The sequence below is a fragment of the Cupressus sempervirens genome, chromosome 10, assembly GCF_028749045.1.
Source record: "Cupressus sempervirens isolate cs-2001-9-10 chromosome 10, ASM2874904v1, whole genome shotgun sequence".
NCBI classification, from domain to species: domain Eukaryota; kingdom Viridiplantae; phylum Streptophyta; class Pinopsida; order Cupressales; family Cupressaceae; genus Cupressus; species Cupressus sempervirens.
In genome coordinates, this window is record NC_143127.1 from 714,458,243 (window position 1) to 714,476,473 (window position 18,231).

Sequence of the window (18,231 nt, forward strand, 5' to 3'; positions counted from 1 at the left end):
GTCTACTTACAATTTGAGGTCAATGCTAGATATTCACTTGGTAATTCAATGTATCTGGAGTATGTTCTCTTGTGATTTATGTTTTACTTTGGATGCATTGATGTCATCTTAGTTTATATTTAGTATGTTACTTGATGCATTGCTTTATAATGATGTTGTATCGTAGTCCTTAGTTGAGACTTCTTACCACTGTTTTGGATTAGTGATGTTATGGGTAGATTAGCATGCTACATATTTCTTATTTCATGTGACGTTAATGGATGGTCTATTGGTAAGAACAATCTCATGAGACAACTCCAACTATCTTGTTAGCAATTTGAGATTCATGGTCAAGGGTATGGTTAAGGCCATTGAGGTCTCATGATGCCATTATCGTAGGGCGGAAACAAGCACGGTTGATTGGATTTGGTTTCATCGTATGTTTGTATTATATCTATGTATTTGTGTTAATCTTGTTATACTTCATTGCGTTATTTATCATGGTTTAGAGTAGCATGTTTTAATTTGAATTATCTTCGTCTTCTCTATGCATTTGATGCTCGAGTGTTTGTTCTAGTACTCCCTAGTGTGGAGGTTCCAAACTTATTTGCATCCTAGTTTAGCCTTTTAACCTTATTGTTGTTCCTGGGCGACACTAGAACAACATCTTGTACGGTACTGGTAAAGTATTGCCCTTAGTTGGAGGAAGTATCATAAGATACTAGTGAAGTATCGCACCACAGTTATATGAAATGTTGTACAATACTGGTAAAGTATCACCCTCAGTTGGAGGAAGTATCATAAGATATTGATGAAGTATCGCACCACAATTATATGAAATGTCGTACAATATTGGTGAAGTATCACATCATAGTATTGAGAAGTATCGCACGATAATTGTGTGAATTATTGCACAAATTCTTTAGGAGGTTGGGTCATATATAAAATATATCATTTAAGTGGCATACTCTTCTTTCTTTACTCTTCAGAAGAGAGAGAATAGTATGCCACTTAAAATATATTTTATATATACGACGATTCATTTCAGATAGGTTTCAGCTCTATAGGAGTTGAGATGAAAATTCCACGCTTTAAAAGTTTACAGGATTTCAAACTTAGCCTAATTTTAGGCTGGCTATTCACGAATTCATTCATGCTCTATGCATTTGGTAAATGAACTTCTATGGTTTAATCATTTAGGAATCTGTGTTTGGGATTTAAAATGAACATCATCACCAAGCTATTATATTAATGGAATGAATCTTGTATGTTTAGCTCATGTAGATGGAAATGAATGATGTGGTAGTAAGTGAAGAACACTTGGGGATCTTTCGTTGACTAGTGAGTTAAGTCTTCCGTTGCAATCTCTTTTATGTTTGTTGTTGCATGTTTCTATGCTTTATCTCTCTTTTTTATTAAATAAATAAATAATAATAATTTTGTTTGTTTTTGCTTATCCTTGTTTCCAAGGATCTCCGGGCGGGACATTACAATTTCAATGTTAATTTAATATAGTTTACAGCTTTTGATCATCTGACAATGGCTACTTAACTGTTTAGAATGTAACATAAGTTTATTTTACATCAGAAATTTTAACTTTGAATTATCCTGAGTACAGGGATGCAGACTGAAATGAAATATTTTTAGCAAAAGAAAATTCAAACGCTCCCCCAAGACACCAATCCTTGCTGACTCCTGCTATAAATACAGATCTACTATTTCTGTACCATCTTAAGCACAAACTCAGACAAATAGTTATTTTAAAATAAATAGAACAAATGAAATTGTAACAAGAATAACCTGAAAATTGTAAACTTTGTATTATTTCTGTAAATGATGAGATTAATCCGACTTCAATTCATCTCATGAAAATGAAGCTGAATAATATAATTGTTGATTGATGGAACAAAAATATCTACTGTATTCTGCAGCCTCCTCGCTCCTGTCCATGATGCACATTGCCATAGGCTGACAGTTCTACGAAGTCCATGTCTCTTCCTGCCAGTTCATATTTTCATGATTAAGTATTAAAGAAAAAATGAATCTAGAAAATCTCAAAAAATGAAATAAAAAACATTCCTCTAATAATCAATTCCAGTATCTACTGAAATAATTAATAAAGCCAGATACCATCTAGAATAATTTCAATATTATTTCAGCTAGATAATAGCAGAACACAAACAACTAAGAAAGACTGGTAAAATCCATTGATGTCTCACTTTTATTGGACTGATTATTAAATATTGAACAAACTCAAATGCAATACTAGTTATGAGGTGTTGATATTGAACTTCCAGCTACCAAATAATCACTACAAAAACAACATTCAATTTTGGAAACAGATTAACTACCATTGAAAAAAAACGGGTATACTTGAAACTAACATACTCAAAATGCAAATCTTGACTATGAATAACAAAGTTATTGTATGTAGAATTATCCAACAATGTGATGCCTACGCATACCAAACTCGTGCAGATATTTCACTTCCACAGGACCACCCTATTTTCCAATCAAGCTTTCTGCAACTACAATCAGCACCTATATTCTTGTTCCTCACACATAAAATGCCATTACATGCTTCTATTTTTATTTTCCAAGCTGAAATGAATATATTACATGGCATTGTGCCCCAAGCTTGGACCAATGGTTTAACAAAAACAAGTATACTGTTTCGAACAACTGCAGCCTACTTAACACACAGACGGTTGTTCCATAACTCTCCATAAGTTGGGCGAGTATCCCAGGTCAGCGAGTAGGGTCAGCCCTGCCGGGTTCAGGTCGGCAAGCAGGGTCAGTCCTGCCAATTTTAATTTATGATAGCGAAAGGGTGAAGGCAAGGGTAAATCTTCATAAAAATTTCACAGGTTTTGTCGCTTTGCCGAGTCACGACCGAGTCCGAGCCGGCTCACTAGTCAAGTTACCCTTGCCGGGTCAAGGCCAGGTCCAAGTCTGGGAACTTTGCACAGAACTATCTAATAAATTATCAAAAACCAACAGATGATATCATGTAGAATTCACTTTGCAACTAACTATTGCTTTCTATAATCCATTACTTCTTAGGATATTTTCTTCTCATTGTCCAGTATTGCTTCATCTTCCTTCAGCTCTTCCAATATGCTTCAAGAAATAGGTCCACTGTCTTGTACCCTACCATAATCCACAAGCGTTGGCCCACCCACCACTGACAGGCACCACCTTCCCCTTCATTCGCCACTCCACCTCAGGTCAGATCTGCTACGCGGCAGCATTACAAGCCCCCCATGTGGCACAATCACAGCCACATCAGTGGGGCCCCTCCACGCAGATGGTTTGCGACAGTTGGCAGCAATTCCACGCCCAAACTGCTTACATAGGCGCCACTTCAGCAGCAAAAAATCCATGTCAGCACCATCTTCACAGTTTGTACATTCCGTCAGACCACTCTTTTCCTGACAAGTGGAATTCGGCAAATATAAAATTGGCAGCTATCTGAACGTCATCTACAGGGGTTATTGGCTTTCCATGACAACCATATCACTTCCAATTTGATCACTTTGTTTGCGGACATCAGTAAATTGTTGAAATTTAGTTTGATTTTGCAGCCTGCCTTTTGAGGCCCATAACTTTTGTATTAGGTATAATAGATCAACAGACATCATTGTTAACTGTGAGTATTCAGCTTGAACATACTGCTCCTATTGCACTATTTGATGTATCTTTATCAGCTAACTGTTCTATCTAATACAAAAAGGGCCTGCAGTGGTCCAATCAGCAAACAAAACAATACCAAGTATGGATGGAATAGACATAGAAAACCTATATACAATGAAAACTACCCACTAAGAAATCATATCTATTGCTGTTTGATCCAACCTGCCCATGCAGTGGTCCATCCGACCATCTGACGACAGCGACATCAGCCACAACTGAATTAGGAGCTACAGTTCCTTCTCGAACTACCACTGCAATGGGTATCAGTGCCTCTGGAGCTGCTGCAACAGGTACTTGTTCTTCTTCCTGTTCTCTCCTCCTTTGTGTCTGTAGCTCTGCCATAAAATTCTCCAAGCCATCTCAAATGGAGAACGCTGAGCTGATCTTCTTGTCCATGTATAGCCATGTGATATCTCATTGACATAAACCCTGACCTGCCCATCGCCCAGTAGTCTTTCAAACTTTTTCCTTGTGATCCTGATAGTAATTGTAACCTGCAATGCAATGTTATCTCTAATGAGTCTCCTCAGAGACTCAATAAGCAATCTATTACATCCATTAAACAATTCATCATTCTTATATTTTCATAATAGCTAAGAAATCCAATTGTTAATATAGACAGAAAAAAATGGCTTCCTTTACGCACTAGATCTTACCCACAGCTATTTCCCATGGATGGATGTTACAACCTAAGTTAAATCCAAACATTTTCCAAACATCTTTAGCAAAATGGAAATAGAAAAAGACATGAACAATAATTTCAGGAATTCCACAAATTGGACACAAATTGGGTTCACCATAGTTGGCAGAGATAGGTAATTTAAGAAGCAAAAAGACCCCGTATGAAACATCATTTTTGGGGCTCTATAGGTCTGGACCAAATGCAAGACAGAGTGGACTGCCAACCTAAGCAGTTAAAGCCAGAGTTCCAGAATGAGATGAGGTGACCCAAGACATTGTTACTGTCAGCAAGGGTGGAATAGATGCTTTTAGCTTTGACGGAGGGAAAGGAAGAGCCATCAGGCCACTGGAAAGTGGTGAATCTATCATCTAATGTCTCAAAGGTTTTTGGTAAGTTTTAAGAGCTGCATGCATCTCTCCACATAGAATATGTTCTCCATTGTGTAGGGGGGATGTTGAATTCTGTACTGAGATCAGTCCATGTGGTCAACTGTTCATTCCTTATGATATAATTCAAGATTCCTACACCTTTATTAGCCCAGGTTCTAGACGAATAGCCTTAGATGAGTTGCAAGTGGTCTGTCTTTGTACTTCACGTTCCACCAGATAGATTGTTCACCACAGATTTTGATGATGAAGTCTATGATGTCATTATGAGTAATATGTGCCCTTACTATTTCCCATGCTTTTGATATTGATTTGAAGAAATCAGAACCTGATGGTTGAATTGACCAGCAATAATATCACAGAATGGGATGCCTGTCCATGCATGGCCTTGACTAGGAACAGACCTAGTAATATTATGTCTGGTCAATACTTTACATGGTTACTTTGCTGCTAAGGAAATCTCGTGTTCTCAGGTTCTTTAAACCCAAAGATCCCTTTTGATTTGCTCAGTGCACCAAGACCATCTGACTGGATGTTTCTTTTTCTTCCCCTTACCATCCGACCACAGAAAATCTCTAATTGTTTTTTTGATGGTATTAAACTGGTACTGGTTGAAAAGCCATGCAGAACAATAGTATATGTTATATGATGAGACGATATTTTGACATACTTTTATTCTGCCAGCCATGGTAAGATAGTGGTTGTTCCAGCTTTCTGTTTTTAAATCCAGTTTCTTTTTAATCCAGTTCCACATATCCCTGAGATTTGGGCTAATGGCAAAGGGTATACCAATGTATCTGACCTGATGTGTGCTTGTCAAACCACTCGGGTGTTTTTTAACTCCATCCTAGCATGACTGATTTGGGGACATAGCGAGATGTGACTGACTTGTGGCATCTTCATCCAAGGGCATGGCGAGACATGAGCGGATTTCAGGGACATCATCATCATACTATATTTGGATTCTACTTCCTCATTCCTATTCAGATTGGGAAGCGTTCTTGCAATTGTACTTGGTTTATCTTCCTCCAAAGGGGACAAATGTTGTTTGTTGGCATTGGATTATGTTTTTCCTTCAAGAACCCACTATCCTTGCAAGAAAATGTTCATAATGGGGTAGGCGGGCAATATTGTCTCCTTGAATTCTTCCTATAAGGGGAACACTTGATTGTATATACATGATGTACATAGTCCTTGGGGGGTTTTTGGGGGGATTTTAGTCCTCCATCCATGCATCTTGTGTGTTTTCAAAGGGGAGTTTTCTCTCATCGGATTTTCTCCGTTTCTCCGCTTTATTAATATTGTATTGCATTTGCATTGTAAATGGGTGCCTAAGATGGCCTAGTAATCGGAACCTATCTTGAATTGTGAGCATAAGTGCATTCCCCTAAGTTGCACTTAACAGGGGGTGTCGATGTAATTCAATATTCACTAATTACACTTCAATTAAGCTTACCTAGGATAATGCAAACATAAAAGTTTGCATATGAGACACTTGAAATTGTGCACTTTAATTGGCACATGGTCTAGAAAAAATTCCACTTTAGGTGGAAATAGTTGTTATCACATCTCTCCTTTATGTATTGTCTCCACCTTTAGTGCATTTATCACTTAATATCCTCACATTGTTGCCAATATTTCATGGTACAATGGACGATGGTCCACCTTTGGTGGACATGTGCTTCCATTTTATGTGGGTGATAAGCTAGCTTCTCCGTATCATGTACTCTTATTGCCTTGCTTCTTTAAAGCAAATGGTCCTACATTGTACTCATCTATTATCATTCATTACAACGATCATATGATGAGAATACAGCTTATTCCTTAGTTACCGATTTGTGAAACGAATCCGATTTGGGCACGTGAATTGGATCCGTGGATTCATAATTTTTTATTTTTCCCAATTATGATTTATGGAGGATTCGTGTATATATATGTGCATTATATATACTAAAAAATGAGAGAAATATACATAATTCTAAAACTAAATCATTTCAAAGTATGAATCTATGATTTTAAATCATATCATAGTATGAATCTATGCTTTTGGTATAAGTATATGGATCAAAACCATTGTGATTATAAGAAAATAATCAAAAAATCAAACTATATATATATATATATATATATATATATATATATATATATATATATATATATATATATATATATATATATATATATATATATATATATATATATATATATATATATATATATATTCTGGAAGAATCCGAACGAGTCCAACCACGGATCCGGATCCAGCCACTAGGGCACGAGTCCAGTAACTAAGGTTTATTCTTGTCCATCTTCTCTTTTGTTTGTCTTACTCATTGGGCTTCTAGATCTTCGCATACTGCCTTAGGGAAATTCTTACAGTACAAAATCCAAAATTGTTGAATACCTACATACTTCAACAATTTAAATTAATCACATTATTTTCTATGGCAAAGAGCAAGCCATAGGTCTCTTCCTATTGAATTTTTATATGGAATCGTTCTCTGGCCAAGGGTAGATTGGATTTAGAACTAACAAAGTATAAACCATTTTTGTGTTTTTTAATATTATTTGCATAACATAGCAAACTGTAGAAAAAATATTTAAAATGTACTTCAATTCTCACAAAACTAACTAGTTGCTTTTTGCACTAAAAGCTCACAATTCACATTACAAAGTTGCTTTTATAACCATGAGCCCATTACAAGAACACAAAGAAGTCTATGATATAAACAAGGGCCAGTAAGGGGCACAAAAGAGCATTTGGCACACAAGGACACGTATAGGCCTAGTATTTTCAGCAAGTAGCAAGTTAGCCTTGCAAAAAACTATGGTCGATACTCAGTGTTGTTAATGTGAGATTTATTCCACTAAAACATGCAGAATCAAACACTTAATGTTTCGAAGTGAAACACCAAATATTCAATCCTCTCTTGATATAAGGTCATCACTCATGCTAAGCTTGCAAAGTAAGATCATGAAATGACTTCAAGGTTCCCGTCAAATGTGATTTGTTGGTAATGAGAGCATCTCAGAAAGCCATCTGAGATCAGTATGTACATCATGTATCCAATGATTTCCTCAATAGCTTCTAATAGGCGAATACAAGTACATACTACTATGCCATAAAAGCATAAACAAACATAGTTGATTTCAAACAATTAAAACCTTAAAGGAAAGTGATTTCAGTTACATATCCAACAAATTTCAGCAGCATTATGACCATATAGAATTAATATTCTAGAAGCATAAAACTAGAAAAATGAGATAGGATATAAAAGACAGATATACATGGGGAAAACTCTTCCAAGTAAAAAAATCCCACACGACAAAAACATTGAGCCAATGTACCATTTAACAACAAGTCACAATAAATTTTTAGGCTCTAAGCCTTCACATGAAGATTTACATCTTGTCCCATCCTAAAGAATATCTAGCAGCACAACCTTGTAAAATAAACTCCTTCACCCTCTCACACTCTATAAATCAGCAAAGGCGCCAATGTAAAGCCTACCCCTAGTTTGTTTTTCATGTTCTATTGCCGAACTCTTTTAGGCCAATTTTATGGTTATGTTTTATGATTGTGGTACTTGGTTACCAAATTTGATTGGATGTTATTTCAAACTCAATTTATATATGTGACGAGTTACTCGGTTATTTCATGTATTCATGATTAATTTTTCGATGATGATATATGTATGCTCATATAGAGATTTCAATTACTTCGTGATTAGTTAGATGAATGATTTATATGTAATTTCTATGGTTTCTTACCCCATACTTGCATGTCTATGGTGTACTTGTATGTTTTACTTTATGACTGATGTTTCTGATGTGGTTGGGGGGGGGAGTAGTAGTCACTTGCTAGTCGGAATTTACACGGTGCACCACTCTTCGCCATTGCCTGTTTAGTTTAGATTTATAGGTATATGTACATGCTCGACTTTTATGCAGATTGCAGGTACCGAGCATCGACTTCCCTGAATTGCCAGGACGAGCGTACCCTATCACAGTATCTCAATAGTAAAAAAGGGGAGATAGTCCTTGAGTCCAAATCCTAACCTTAAGCCAATTGTCCTAGAAAGTAGGACAAGTATCTGAGTTTCACCCTTCTGAATTCGTCAAGTGACATAAATTCATGATTTTGACCCTTAGTTTGAATCTGTGCTCTGTTCCTTATAATGGGTTTTCGTATCTAGTTTTGTGGGTCTGTTGTGATTTTCAGTTATAATTAAATCAAAATCAAAAAAGTATTAAATGATTTGATTTAATGAAAAATTTATAAATAAAAAATTAATATTTAATTAATTGAGAAATTAAAGAAATAAAAGAAATAAATTTAAAAATTCAATTAAAGTTTTAATTTTGGCGTAATTTTATTTATTTAATTTAATAATATTTTATTTAGGAGTTTCATTTTTATAATAAACTCGAAATATTATCATTAGTTAAATTAATAAATATTTTATTAAAGTCATCTTGCGATTTGATAAAAGAGAGAAAAAATAAATAAAGTTTATTTTAATTAAAATGCAAAAAGTTTGCACATGAAATTAAAATATAATAAAATAATTAAGAAAATGTTCTGTGTGATTGCAAAACCAAAACCCTAAGAGGGAGAAAGCTCTTTCTTAAAAAATTAGAGCTCATTTCTCCACACACAAATTTGGAGGAGCCAATTTCCGGGAAGAGGGTTTTCGAAAGCAAGGAAATTTGCTTGCAAGCGCTAAGTATCCAATCATTTATCATCAGATCCAAGTAGGATCTTGTCAATTTTACGCAGTAGTTTCTTCTTTTGAAATCTCTCTCTTCTCCATGTCTGAATTGATTTGTTTTTGGAATTTAATTTCGTTTGAAACCCTTCTTTGAGAAAAGGAATTTAATTTGGTTTGAAACCCTTCTTTGAGAAAAGTTGATTTTCATTATGGAATCGTCTATTAATTAAATCAATTTGAAAACCTTGTTTGTGGATACTCGTTTTGGATAAATGGAATGGATTTAGAAAATTATAATTTGGGTAGGATTTGAAAAAGAGAATCAAGAATTTTATATAAAAAATTCGATTGGTTGTATGTAGTTCTCCTATCAGATCTACATCATAATTTTATCAAAAAAAATACAATAATATAATTAACACAGTAATTAAAAATTACTGTGGTAATATATTATAAAATTGTTTGTATGCTGCAGGGGGTAGTCATTTATTTGGTTTTAATAAAAAAACCAAAATTTAAAAAAAGATTTAATAGTTTAAAGGTGGGCGGGGCCACCAATTCCCCACCCACCCTGCGGTTGCAAATGCAGGCCACACAACAGCCTGCTGTTGTCGTAGCAACAGGTATTGTCGTAAGGTAGTACGTTGCTGCTGTTGCAGTAGTGGCGTATTGCATCATGTACCACCGGTCAGTGGGCCATAAACGCTTAGGGTATTCTAATTTAGTTTTTTTTATTAAATTAAAATTTATAATTTAGTTTATTGAATAATAATTAATTTAATAATATTGTTATTATTAATTTTAATATGCAGTTATTATATTATGAAATTTAAATATTTGGTATTATTAATAATTTAATATTAAAATATTATTTTATTAATAAGATTATAAATATTATAATTAATAATTAATAATTATTATCAAATGTTGATAATAATATTTAATTACAATGATGGTTTAATACTAGTTTTTTATTAAACATTTTATTAATTACTTTATTAATAATATTTTAATGAAGTAAATTGATAATTGTAATTCTACTGGGAAAATCGATTGTTTTAATTAAACTCGGATTTTTGTTTAGATGGTTCAATTTTATATTTAAAACTAATTCCTAATTCTAAGAAACTCTGGATTAATTGTGAATTCGAATACATTAATATTTATGACACTTGGAAAATGAAAACTTGAGCCTATCTATAAATCAAAATCTTATGTTTTTAAAACCAAATGAATTATGAAAAAGACTTGTTATATACTTGATGTGATGTATGGTTTGCTGGTGTTTGATTTGGGTCTGACTTAGTACATTGACCAGTCAGGTTGTTTACCAAAGGCTTGGGGGTTTTTGTTCTATGATGATATACTTGATGTGATGTATGGTTTGCTGGTGTTTGATTCGGGTCTAACTTAGTACGTTGACCAGTCAGGTTGATTACCAAAGACTTGGGGTTTTTTGTTCTATGATGATGTTTTGGTTATTATTTGGTCATGATCTTTTATACCCGACCATGGTGATGTATTCACGTATTTTTTATGATGAGTTTGATCAATTGTTTGCTAATGTTTTCTAGTTTCTTGTATAGAACTGAGGTGAATGGTACGATTTCCCTTGTGTAATCTTTGAATTTCCGATCGGTTATCTTTTGGTGCTTTCCAATTGCTTGCATAGGACTGAGATGAATATTGTGTTTTATCTATAGGTGTTTTCCAATTGCTTGTATAGGACTGAGTTGAATGTTATGATTTTTCTTTAGGTACATTCTAGTTGCTTATAAAGGACTGAGGTGAAAATTGTCATTTTTATGAGTTGTACTTTTCATGAGCTTAGGGTAGGTAATCTATGTGTACGTTGGGAAATGGCTTGCAATGCAGGCCGAAGCCATAAAGAGGTTGCCTAGGTAACCCATTGTAAGTTGTTTTAATAAGTGATAACATTTCATTAAATAAGAGTAAAACAAATTAATAAGAGTCAGTGTTTTCCTCACCCATACCTCGAGTGCTAGTACAGGCTAGGATGGGAGTAGAGAGGATGCTTGGTTGTGACCTCACTTCGTTAGTATGCCTTGTATGTGCGAAAGGATGCTAATGTTGTATAGACACTAAGGGGCCAGAATCCAAAGAGGCTACCGGGGTAACCTTAGAGTTGGCTCATGCGATGACACTTGCCCACTTGCTTAGTAGATTTCCTACGTGTCTTTGTTGCCTCTGGGTTTAGATGTCATTTGTGTCTTGGTACCTTGAGATAGATCGCTATTAGGTTTTCCTTGACCTAGATGTTTGTCATGACTTTTGGGATTGTTATCTATTTGGGACATGAGACTATCTCCTTAGTGCGGTGGGAATGGCTCATTTAGGTTCCACGAGGTTGGGTGGTAGTGTTTTTTCGTATACCATTGAGATCTGACAGTTAGATGCAGATGTTGGGTGTGCATGTGCAATTGTTCCTTTCTTTCTGATCTTGTATTTCTGTTGGATAGTATATTCTGTTGTATTGTACTTGACTATCAAAGATCTTATGAGATGATGTATTTTATTCATGATGTATATTCTTTGAGTTTTTCATACCCTATGACTTATACATCGGATGATTATGCATTATGCTTATGCCAAGTTGCATCTTATGTAATAGTATATTATTTAATTGGATTCATAGTTGTGGTTATTCCATGATGTAGATTTTGGTTATGTGTTAGATTTAATATTAATAAACTTATACATGTTATTCAATGTCATGGAACCCTTAAAAGATGTAATTTGTTTTGGATGGTTATATGTATGTGATTATTGTTTCCGCTATGTTATTTGTTGATGTTATTATTATCTTTCAAAAAAACAAATGTTTGACAAACTTAGTAAAACTTTAGGTTAATTTCTTTTGGGTTCCCTAGTGGGGCGTTACAACCAACATATATAGAGTTTGACACAAGAGGCGAGTTCCCATGGTTTCCAAAACCATCTTCAATGCATATGAGGTAAGTTGTGTCACAACACACGAAACTTGCTAATTCCATGACACATTGCTCATAGCAACTTCCAAGGCAACAACACTTAATCTCATCCATAACAATCATCTTGCTAAATGTAATGAAAATACAACATAGAGATTACTATGATCAGGGTTAGGCAACTTTCTTACCTCACACCAGTTGTCAAAAGTGAACTCTACGATAAATGGTTGTTGCCAAAATACAACTCCGATACACAATAGAAATCGCCAACCAAAACTCTTTAGTTTACATAGGAAATTGCCAAAATAATTTCCACACCGAATGGAAATTCATGACAATATCTTCCCATAGCTTAGCATCTTCCAAGTGAGTAGCAACTTCCTAAAAATAAGGATTATGCCATCTCAGTTGCCATGTAGGATGCCACCTCACCAAGAGGTTTCACAAAGCTAATGGGAACCTAGGAAATTAATAAATTAAGATAAATCATTAAATCAGCATTTTAGGACTCTAATGTTGAGACACCTTAATCCCAACTTTCTCCCACTTGTAGAACACCTGTCAAGAGTCTATAACATTAACTTCAAAGAAGTCAAACTAACGAAACTATATCATCACAACCATCCATGAAACCACGCAAACCTCAACACATGCTCCTATGCTCCATCTAGAAACCTATCCAAACAACACAAGCGTATAATCCTTGTGATAACAAAGACTACAGAATACTGCCACTACTCTATTGCGCTCATGAGCTATATAGAAGCATCAAAAACATCAATTGCTTAGCCCAACACAATTCCGAAGTAATCCTCTGAAAAACAAGTTAAAACATCAACCAAAACAACCAAACAAATTACTCCAGTCCAACGTATAAACCCACGAGATTGAAAATAGCATTCACAGCAAATGCTAACCCATCCAATCACCCTAAGTCACAAGGTTCGAGTTCGAGTTCGAGTTCGACAACTATGAAATTCGGATGAAGTTCGACAAGGATAAAAATTCGAAAAAAAATTCGACATTAAATTTGCCTTATATATATATATATATATATATATATATATATATATATCATTATTTTCTTTTATTGACTCTCACATGTTAAAATAATACTATATTTTATTTATAAAACATTAAACTTTAAAAACAAAATAAAATCACCAATTATATTAACTAAAACATACAAAAGAAATAAATTAGTTTTTTATTTTAACTTTACAAAACAAAATGAAAAATATTAAAAATAATAAAGTTTTAAATTCATTGACACATTATTATAATAATAAATAAGTTATATACTAACTATTAATATTACCATCAATATTAATAAAGATAAATGTTATAATAATAAATAAACTTAAACCTTCTAATATTAAATGTATCTTAAAAATCTAAAAACAAAATGAAAACCTAATATTCTTTGCGTGGCGATAGAAAAGCTCGATCAGGCAAGAGAAAACTGTGTTTGCGGCCAGATGGAAGCGATCACACAATTGTACCATGCGCTACATTCTTTCCCCACTGCATAGATGACAATGGTGGCGTCAAAAGTCTAGGCGGAGAAGAGACGACAACAGTGGCGTTAGAAGTCTAGGTAAAGAATAAACAAAAACAATGGTGACAGAGCCCAAACCAAACGAAGAAGCAAAATCGATCTGTATTCCTGTTAACTAAAGCCAAACCAGAAGTTTTATTTTGTGTTGGACGAACTCAACCCGAATTTAAATGAATTTTTAAAATTCTTTCTAGGTTCGCCGAATTTCGAACCTAAAGCCGAAAATTCGGCGAACCTTGTGACATAGCAATCACCCATTCCTCAAAGATATCCTACATCAACGAACTCATGCCAGCAACATAACCAACCCATAGACTGTAACCTCAAGCTCCATGTGCAAACCAACCGAAGAAGAATAAACACATACAAGAACTCCCACTACATGGATAATGTCAAATCTGAAAGATCAAAGGCATACTGAGTCTACCAATAACAACAAAAAGAAAGTGTAACCATGTAGTATCTAGGACCATCCACAATGAAATGCAACATCCTATAGAAAAATTTGATGCAAGAAACATCTCTCTCGTCCAATCTCCACAACTCTCCCATGTTCTCCACATTCAACAAACAAAACAGATAAAGGAACTGCCATGTCATCATCGAAAAACAATGAAGTACAAGTGATAAAACATGACCACAAAAGAGTGATCACCATAGTTCCAACAGATCTCAAAAACAATGGTATGTTAACCCAAACATCAAAGAAGATATCCAAGACTAACAAGAGAACCTTCAAATCATAAAATATGTAGCATGTCCTTCCACAAACACTTCTAAATGTCAATTGTGCCAAGTATGATCCCCTTCATAGCCCCAAGAGAAAAGCTATCTCAGCATCTAAAATCAATCAACCTCAAGAGATCAAACATAGCATGATCTCATGAATCTACAAGGATGTAAGCCTCTCAAAGAAGATCAACTACTCCATTTCTCATCTCAGGAAATCAGCCCACTACCATCTCCTACTATCATCATTAATGAAAATACACCTCAAGGAGATAACTATGTTATCCATCTCTCACAATGAATCCTCCAAAGTCATTAAACTGCAACTCAAGATCAATGAATATGAAAGAAAACATAAAGCACTTGAAAGTAACATTGGGCAATACCTCTCAAGTGATGAACTGTCGAGTAGACCATTAGTATCAAATTAAAGCGTAAACCACACCTCTACCATGACCCCTTGAAGCCTAAAGATGTCAATATAGGCAGTCAAATGAAGATACCATCTCTAACTAGTGAATCAACAAATGTGAAAGACCCTTCTACAGCAACATGATCTAAGGCATCCTCCAACATGTGCAACACTAAAGAAGGTCATCCATCACCATGTGATGAAAACAAAGTCACTGCTAAATCTCCCACTGAAACGTGATATCAAGCTCTCCAAGCATATAACACACCATCCCCTGAATCTGAAAATCATGCAAGCTTGTACATCACATTGAGTGAAACCAAGATTTCTAAACTAAGGAAATTCACCATGCCATTGGACAACAAAACCGACTAACCAAGTATTCACTTATCATCCATCCTCTCATCCCAAGACAAGCACGCCAATGCACAAGTAACCACAGAGAAGGCCAACTAACTAGTCTGCATCAACATTGAATCAAATTTGGCGGATATAAACAATCCACTCCAAAGTTATCCCACTGCAGTCAAATGGGTGACCTACATACCTAATTACATATTTTGCAAACCCAATCATTGCAACATGCAAGCCCACTATCAGATTAGTATGAGATCAAAGAGAACAATCATGTAGACAACATGACTCAAACACCAAATCAAGAATAGATCCAAGGACCCCTTGAATCCTTAAGATGTTGACATCTTCAATCAAATGAAGATACCATCTCCAACAAGAGAACCAACAAATGTGAAAATGTAATGTCCCCATTTTTAGCAGATTCCTGCAGTTGGCTTGGTTAGTTCACCATCGCGATCCTCATGAGTTGACAATGGGATTTGAGGATCTGAGTTGTGGGGTTATATGCTTTTCAGTTGCCTATGGTGTGCTTTGGCTCCATTTGAGGGAGTTACTATTTATAGTAAGTCAAACTTTTGGTTCTGATGAGCTCAGTTGAGTTAGAGGAGTTGGGTGATGCTCTTAGGTTTTATTTTGCGCTTCCGATTTAGACTCCAAGAATCTTGGAGGGAGTGTCTATTTATAGTAAGTCACCATGTCAGGTTCATTAATCATCTTTCATCATCAAGATCACTTTGGTGTTGTCAAATTTTGATTTTGATGCTTCTTCAATTGTTTTCACAAGACGGGTGAATTATTCTTATTCATCTAAATACGTTGAGGGTGTTATTTTTGTTGGTGTTGTTTGTGATCACCTCAACATCATAGCTCATTGGAACCGGGACGAAAACTTTTAAATCGTGGGAACAAGAAACAGTCGCCTTGCGTGTCAGAATTTTAAGTTATGGTGGAAAAAGTCATTTTTTGGAGCCAAAAGCAATTAATAAAATATATTAATGGCATGGCGCAATCTATTTTTCAAAAATAGATCTCGATTTTGGATATCATCAAATCTGCATGAGGGAGGAAGATGTAGAAAAGACGGCCTTCCATTGTCACTACGGACATTATGAGTTTTTGCTCATGCCATTTGGATTGACAAATGCACCTGCTACATTCCAATCATGCATGAATCGCATCTTCAACAAGCAATTGCGTAAGTAGTTATTGGTATTTTTTGATGATCTTATTTATAGCAGGACATGGGAGGAGCACTTGAAGCATCTGAATGAAGTCCTAAAGATCATGGAGGAGCAGTCTTTGTTCGCCAAGCAATCCAAGTGTAAATTTGGTATGACAGAAATATTGTACCTAGGGCATGTTGTCAGTAAATATGGAGTTCAAGTTCATCAAGAGAAGATTCAACCTATCCTTGATTGGCCTCCCCCAAAATCACTCACGGATTTGCGAGGATTTTTTAGACTGTGCAGTTATTACCGGAGGTTCGTTAAAGGATTCTCTCAGCTCACCGCACCCTTAACGGATCTGACAAGAAAGGGGTCTTTCCAATAGAACGAAAAGGCACAAATCACTTTTGATAAACTAAAAGAGGCAATGAGCACTTGTCCCATACTTGCATTGCCTGATTTCACTCAACCATTCATTTTGGAGTGTGACGCATCCGAAGAAGGCATTGGCGTGGTACTAATGCAAGATAAACACCCCATAGCTTATGAGAGCAGGAAGCTTACACAAATAGAATGCTTATTTTCCATCTACGACAAAGAAATGTTGGCCATCGTACATGCACTAATCAAGTTTCGGCAATATCTGGTGGGTGCCAAGTTTTCCGTCCGTGCGGATCACAACAGTTTGAGATATTTTCTAGAGCAACGAGACTTGAACGAGGCAACAAAAATGGGTAAGCAAGGTTCAGGCTTTTGATTTTGACATTGAATATGTGAAAGGGAAGAACAATGTGGTTGCAGATGCCTTGTGCAAGAAACCCGCCATCTTCGCACTAAACCAAATTTCAGCTGACTGGAAGGCACATCTATTGGTAGGATACTTCAAAAACACATTTGCTTGTGAGTTAATGGATGGCAACACCAAGGATGATCAGTACAGAGTGGTGGATGACATCATCTACTATAAGAATCGGATATTTTTGGTGCCGGAATCCAAATTGAAGCAGAAAATTTTGAAGGAAGTACATGACTCACCCTTGGCAAGACACCCAAGTTTCCTCAAAACTTACAAAAGTCTCTAGGAGAGGTTTTTATGGAAAGGACTCAAAAGGGATGTGTTGCAGTATGTAACAGAGTGTGCGGTCTGTCAATAGAACAAATCCGAACGTACTCTACCTACCGGATTATTGCAACCTTTGCCAATTCCAGAACATAAGTGGGAAAGTATCTCAATGGATTTCATAACAGGGCTTCCCAAGGTGAACGAAAAGGATTGTATTTTCGTGATGGTTGATAGATTGACTAAGTATGCACACTTCTTCACCATCCCCTCAGATTTTCAGGTCGTGCAAGTTGCCGATCTATTTTTTAAATAAGTTTTTCGTCTGCATGGGTTACCCCGAAACATTGTTAGTGATCGAAATGGGGAATTCATTAGTATTTTCTGGACAGAACTGTTTCGATTGACAGGAACAAAATTGTCACCAAGTATTAGTTACCACCCTCAGATAGACAAACAAACAGAGATTGTGAACAAACGGCTTGAAGTTTACCTTCGGACCTACGTTTTGGCACAACAACGGGCATGGGTCAAATGGATACATCT

General features: G+C 35.5%; 1 protein-coding gene across 2 annotated transcripts in view; it reads right to left on the reverse strand.

The window, feature by feature from the left end:
* Window positions 1–1,722: 1,722 nt before the first annotated feature.
* LOC149535817 (HNH endonuclease) overlaps window positions 1,723–18,231 on the reverse strand; it is a 115,529-nt gene continuing 99,020 nt past the window's right edge. Inside the window, exons 4-5 of one of the 2 annotated variants that reach the window (XR_016356775.1) lie at window positions 3,835–4,166; window positions 1,723–1,977 (exon numbers count right to left, since the gene is read on the reverse strand). Coding sequence is in view for 1 of the 2 variants with exons in the window: in XM_089803567.1 (XP_089659693.1) it covers window positions 1,895–1,977 (83 nt within the window). In the remaining variant the exon portion in view is untranslated. The remainder of the gene's footprint in view (window positions 1,978–3,834; window positions 4,167–18,231) is intronic. The other variant, XM_089803567.1, reaches the window with a different exon arrangement.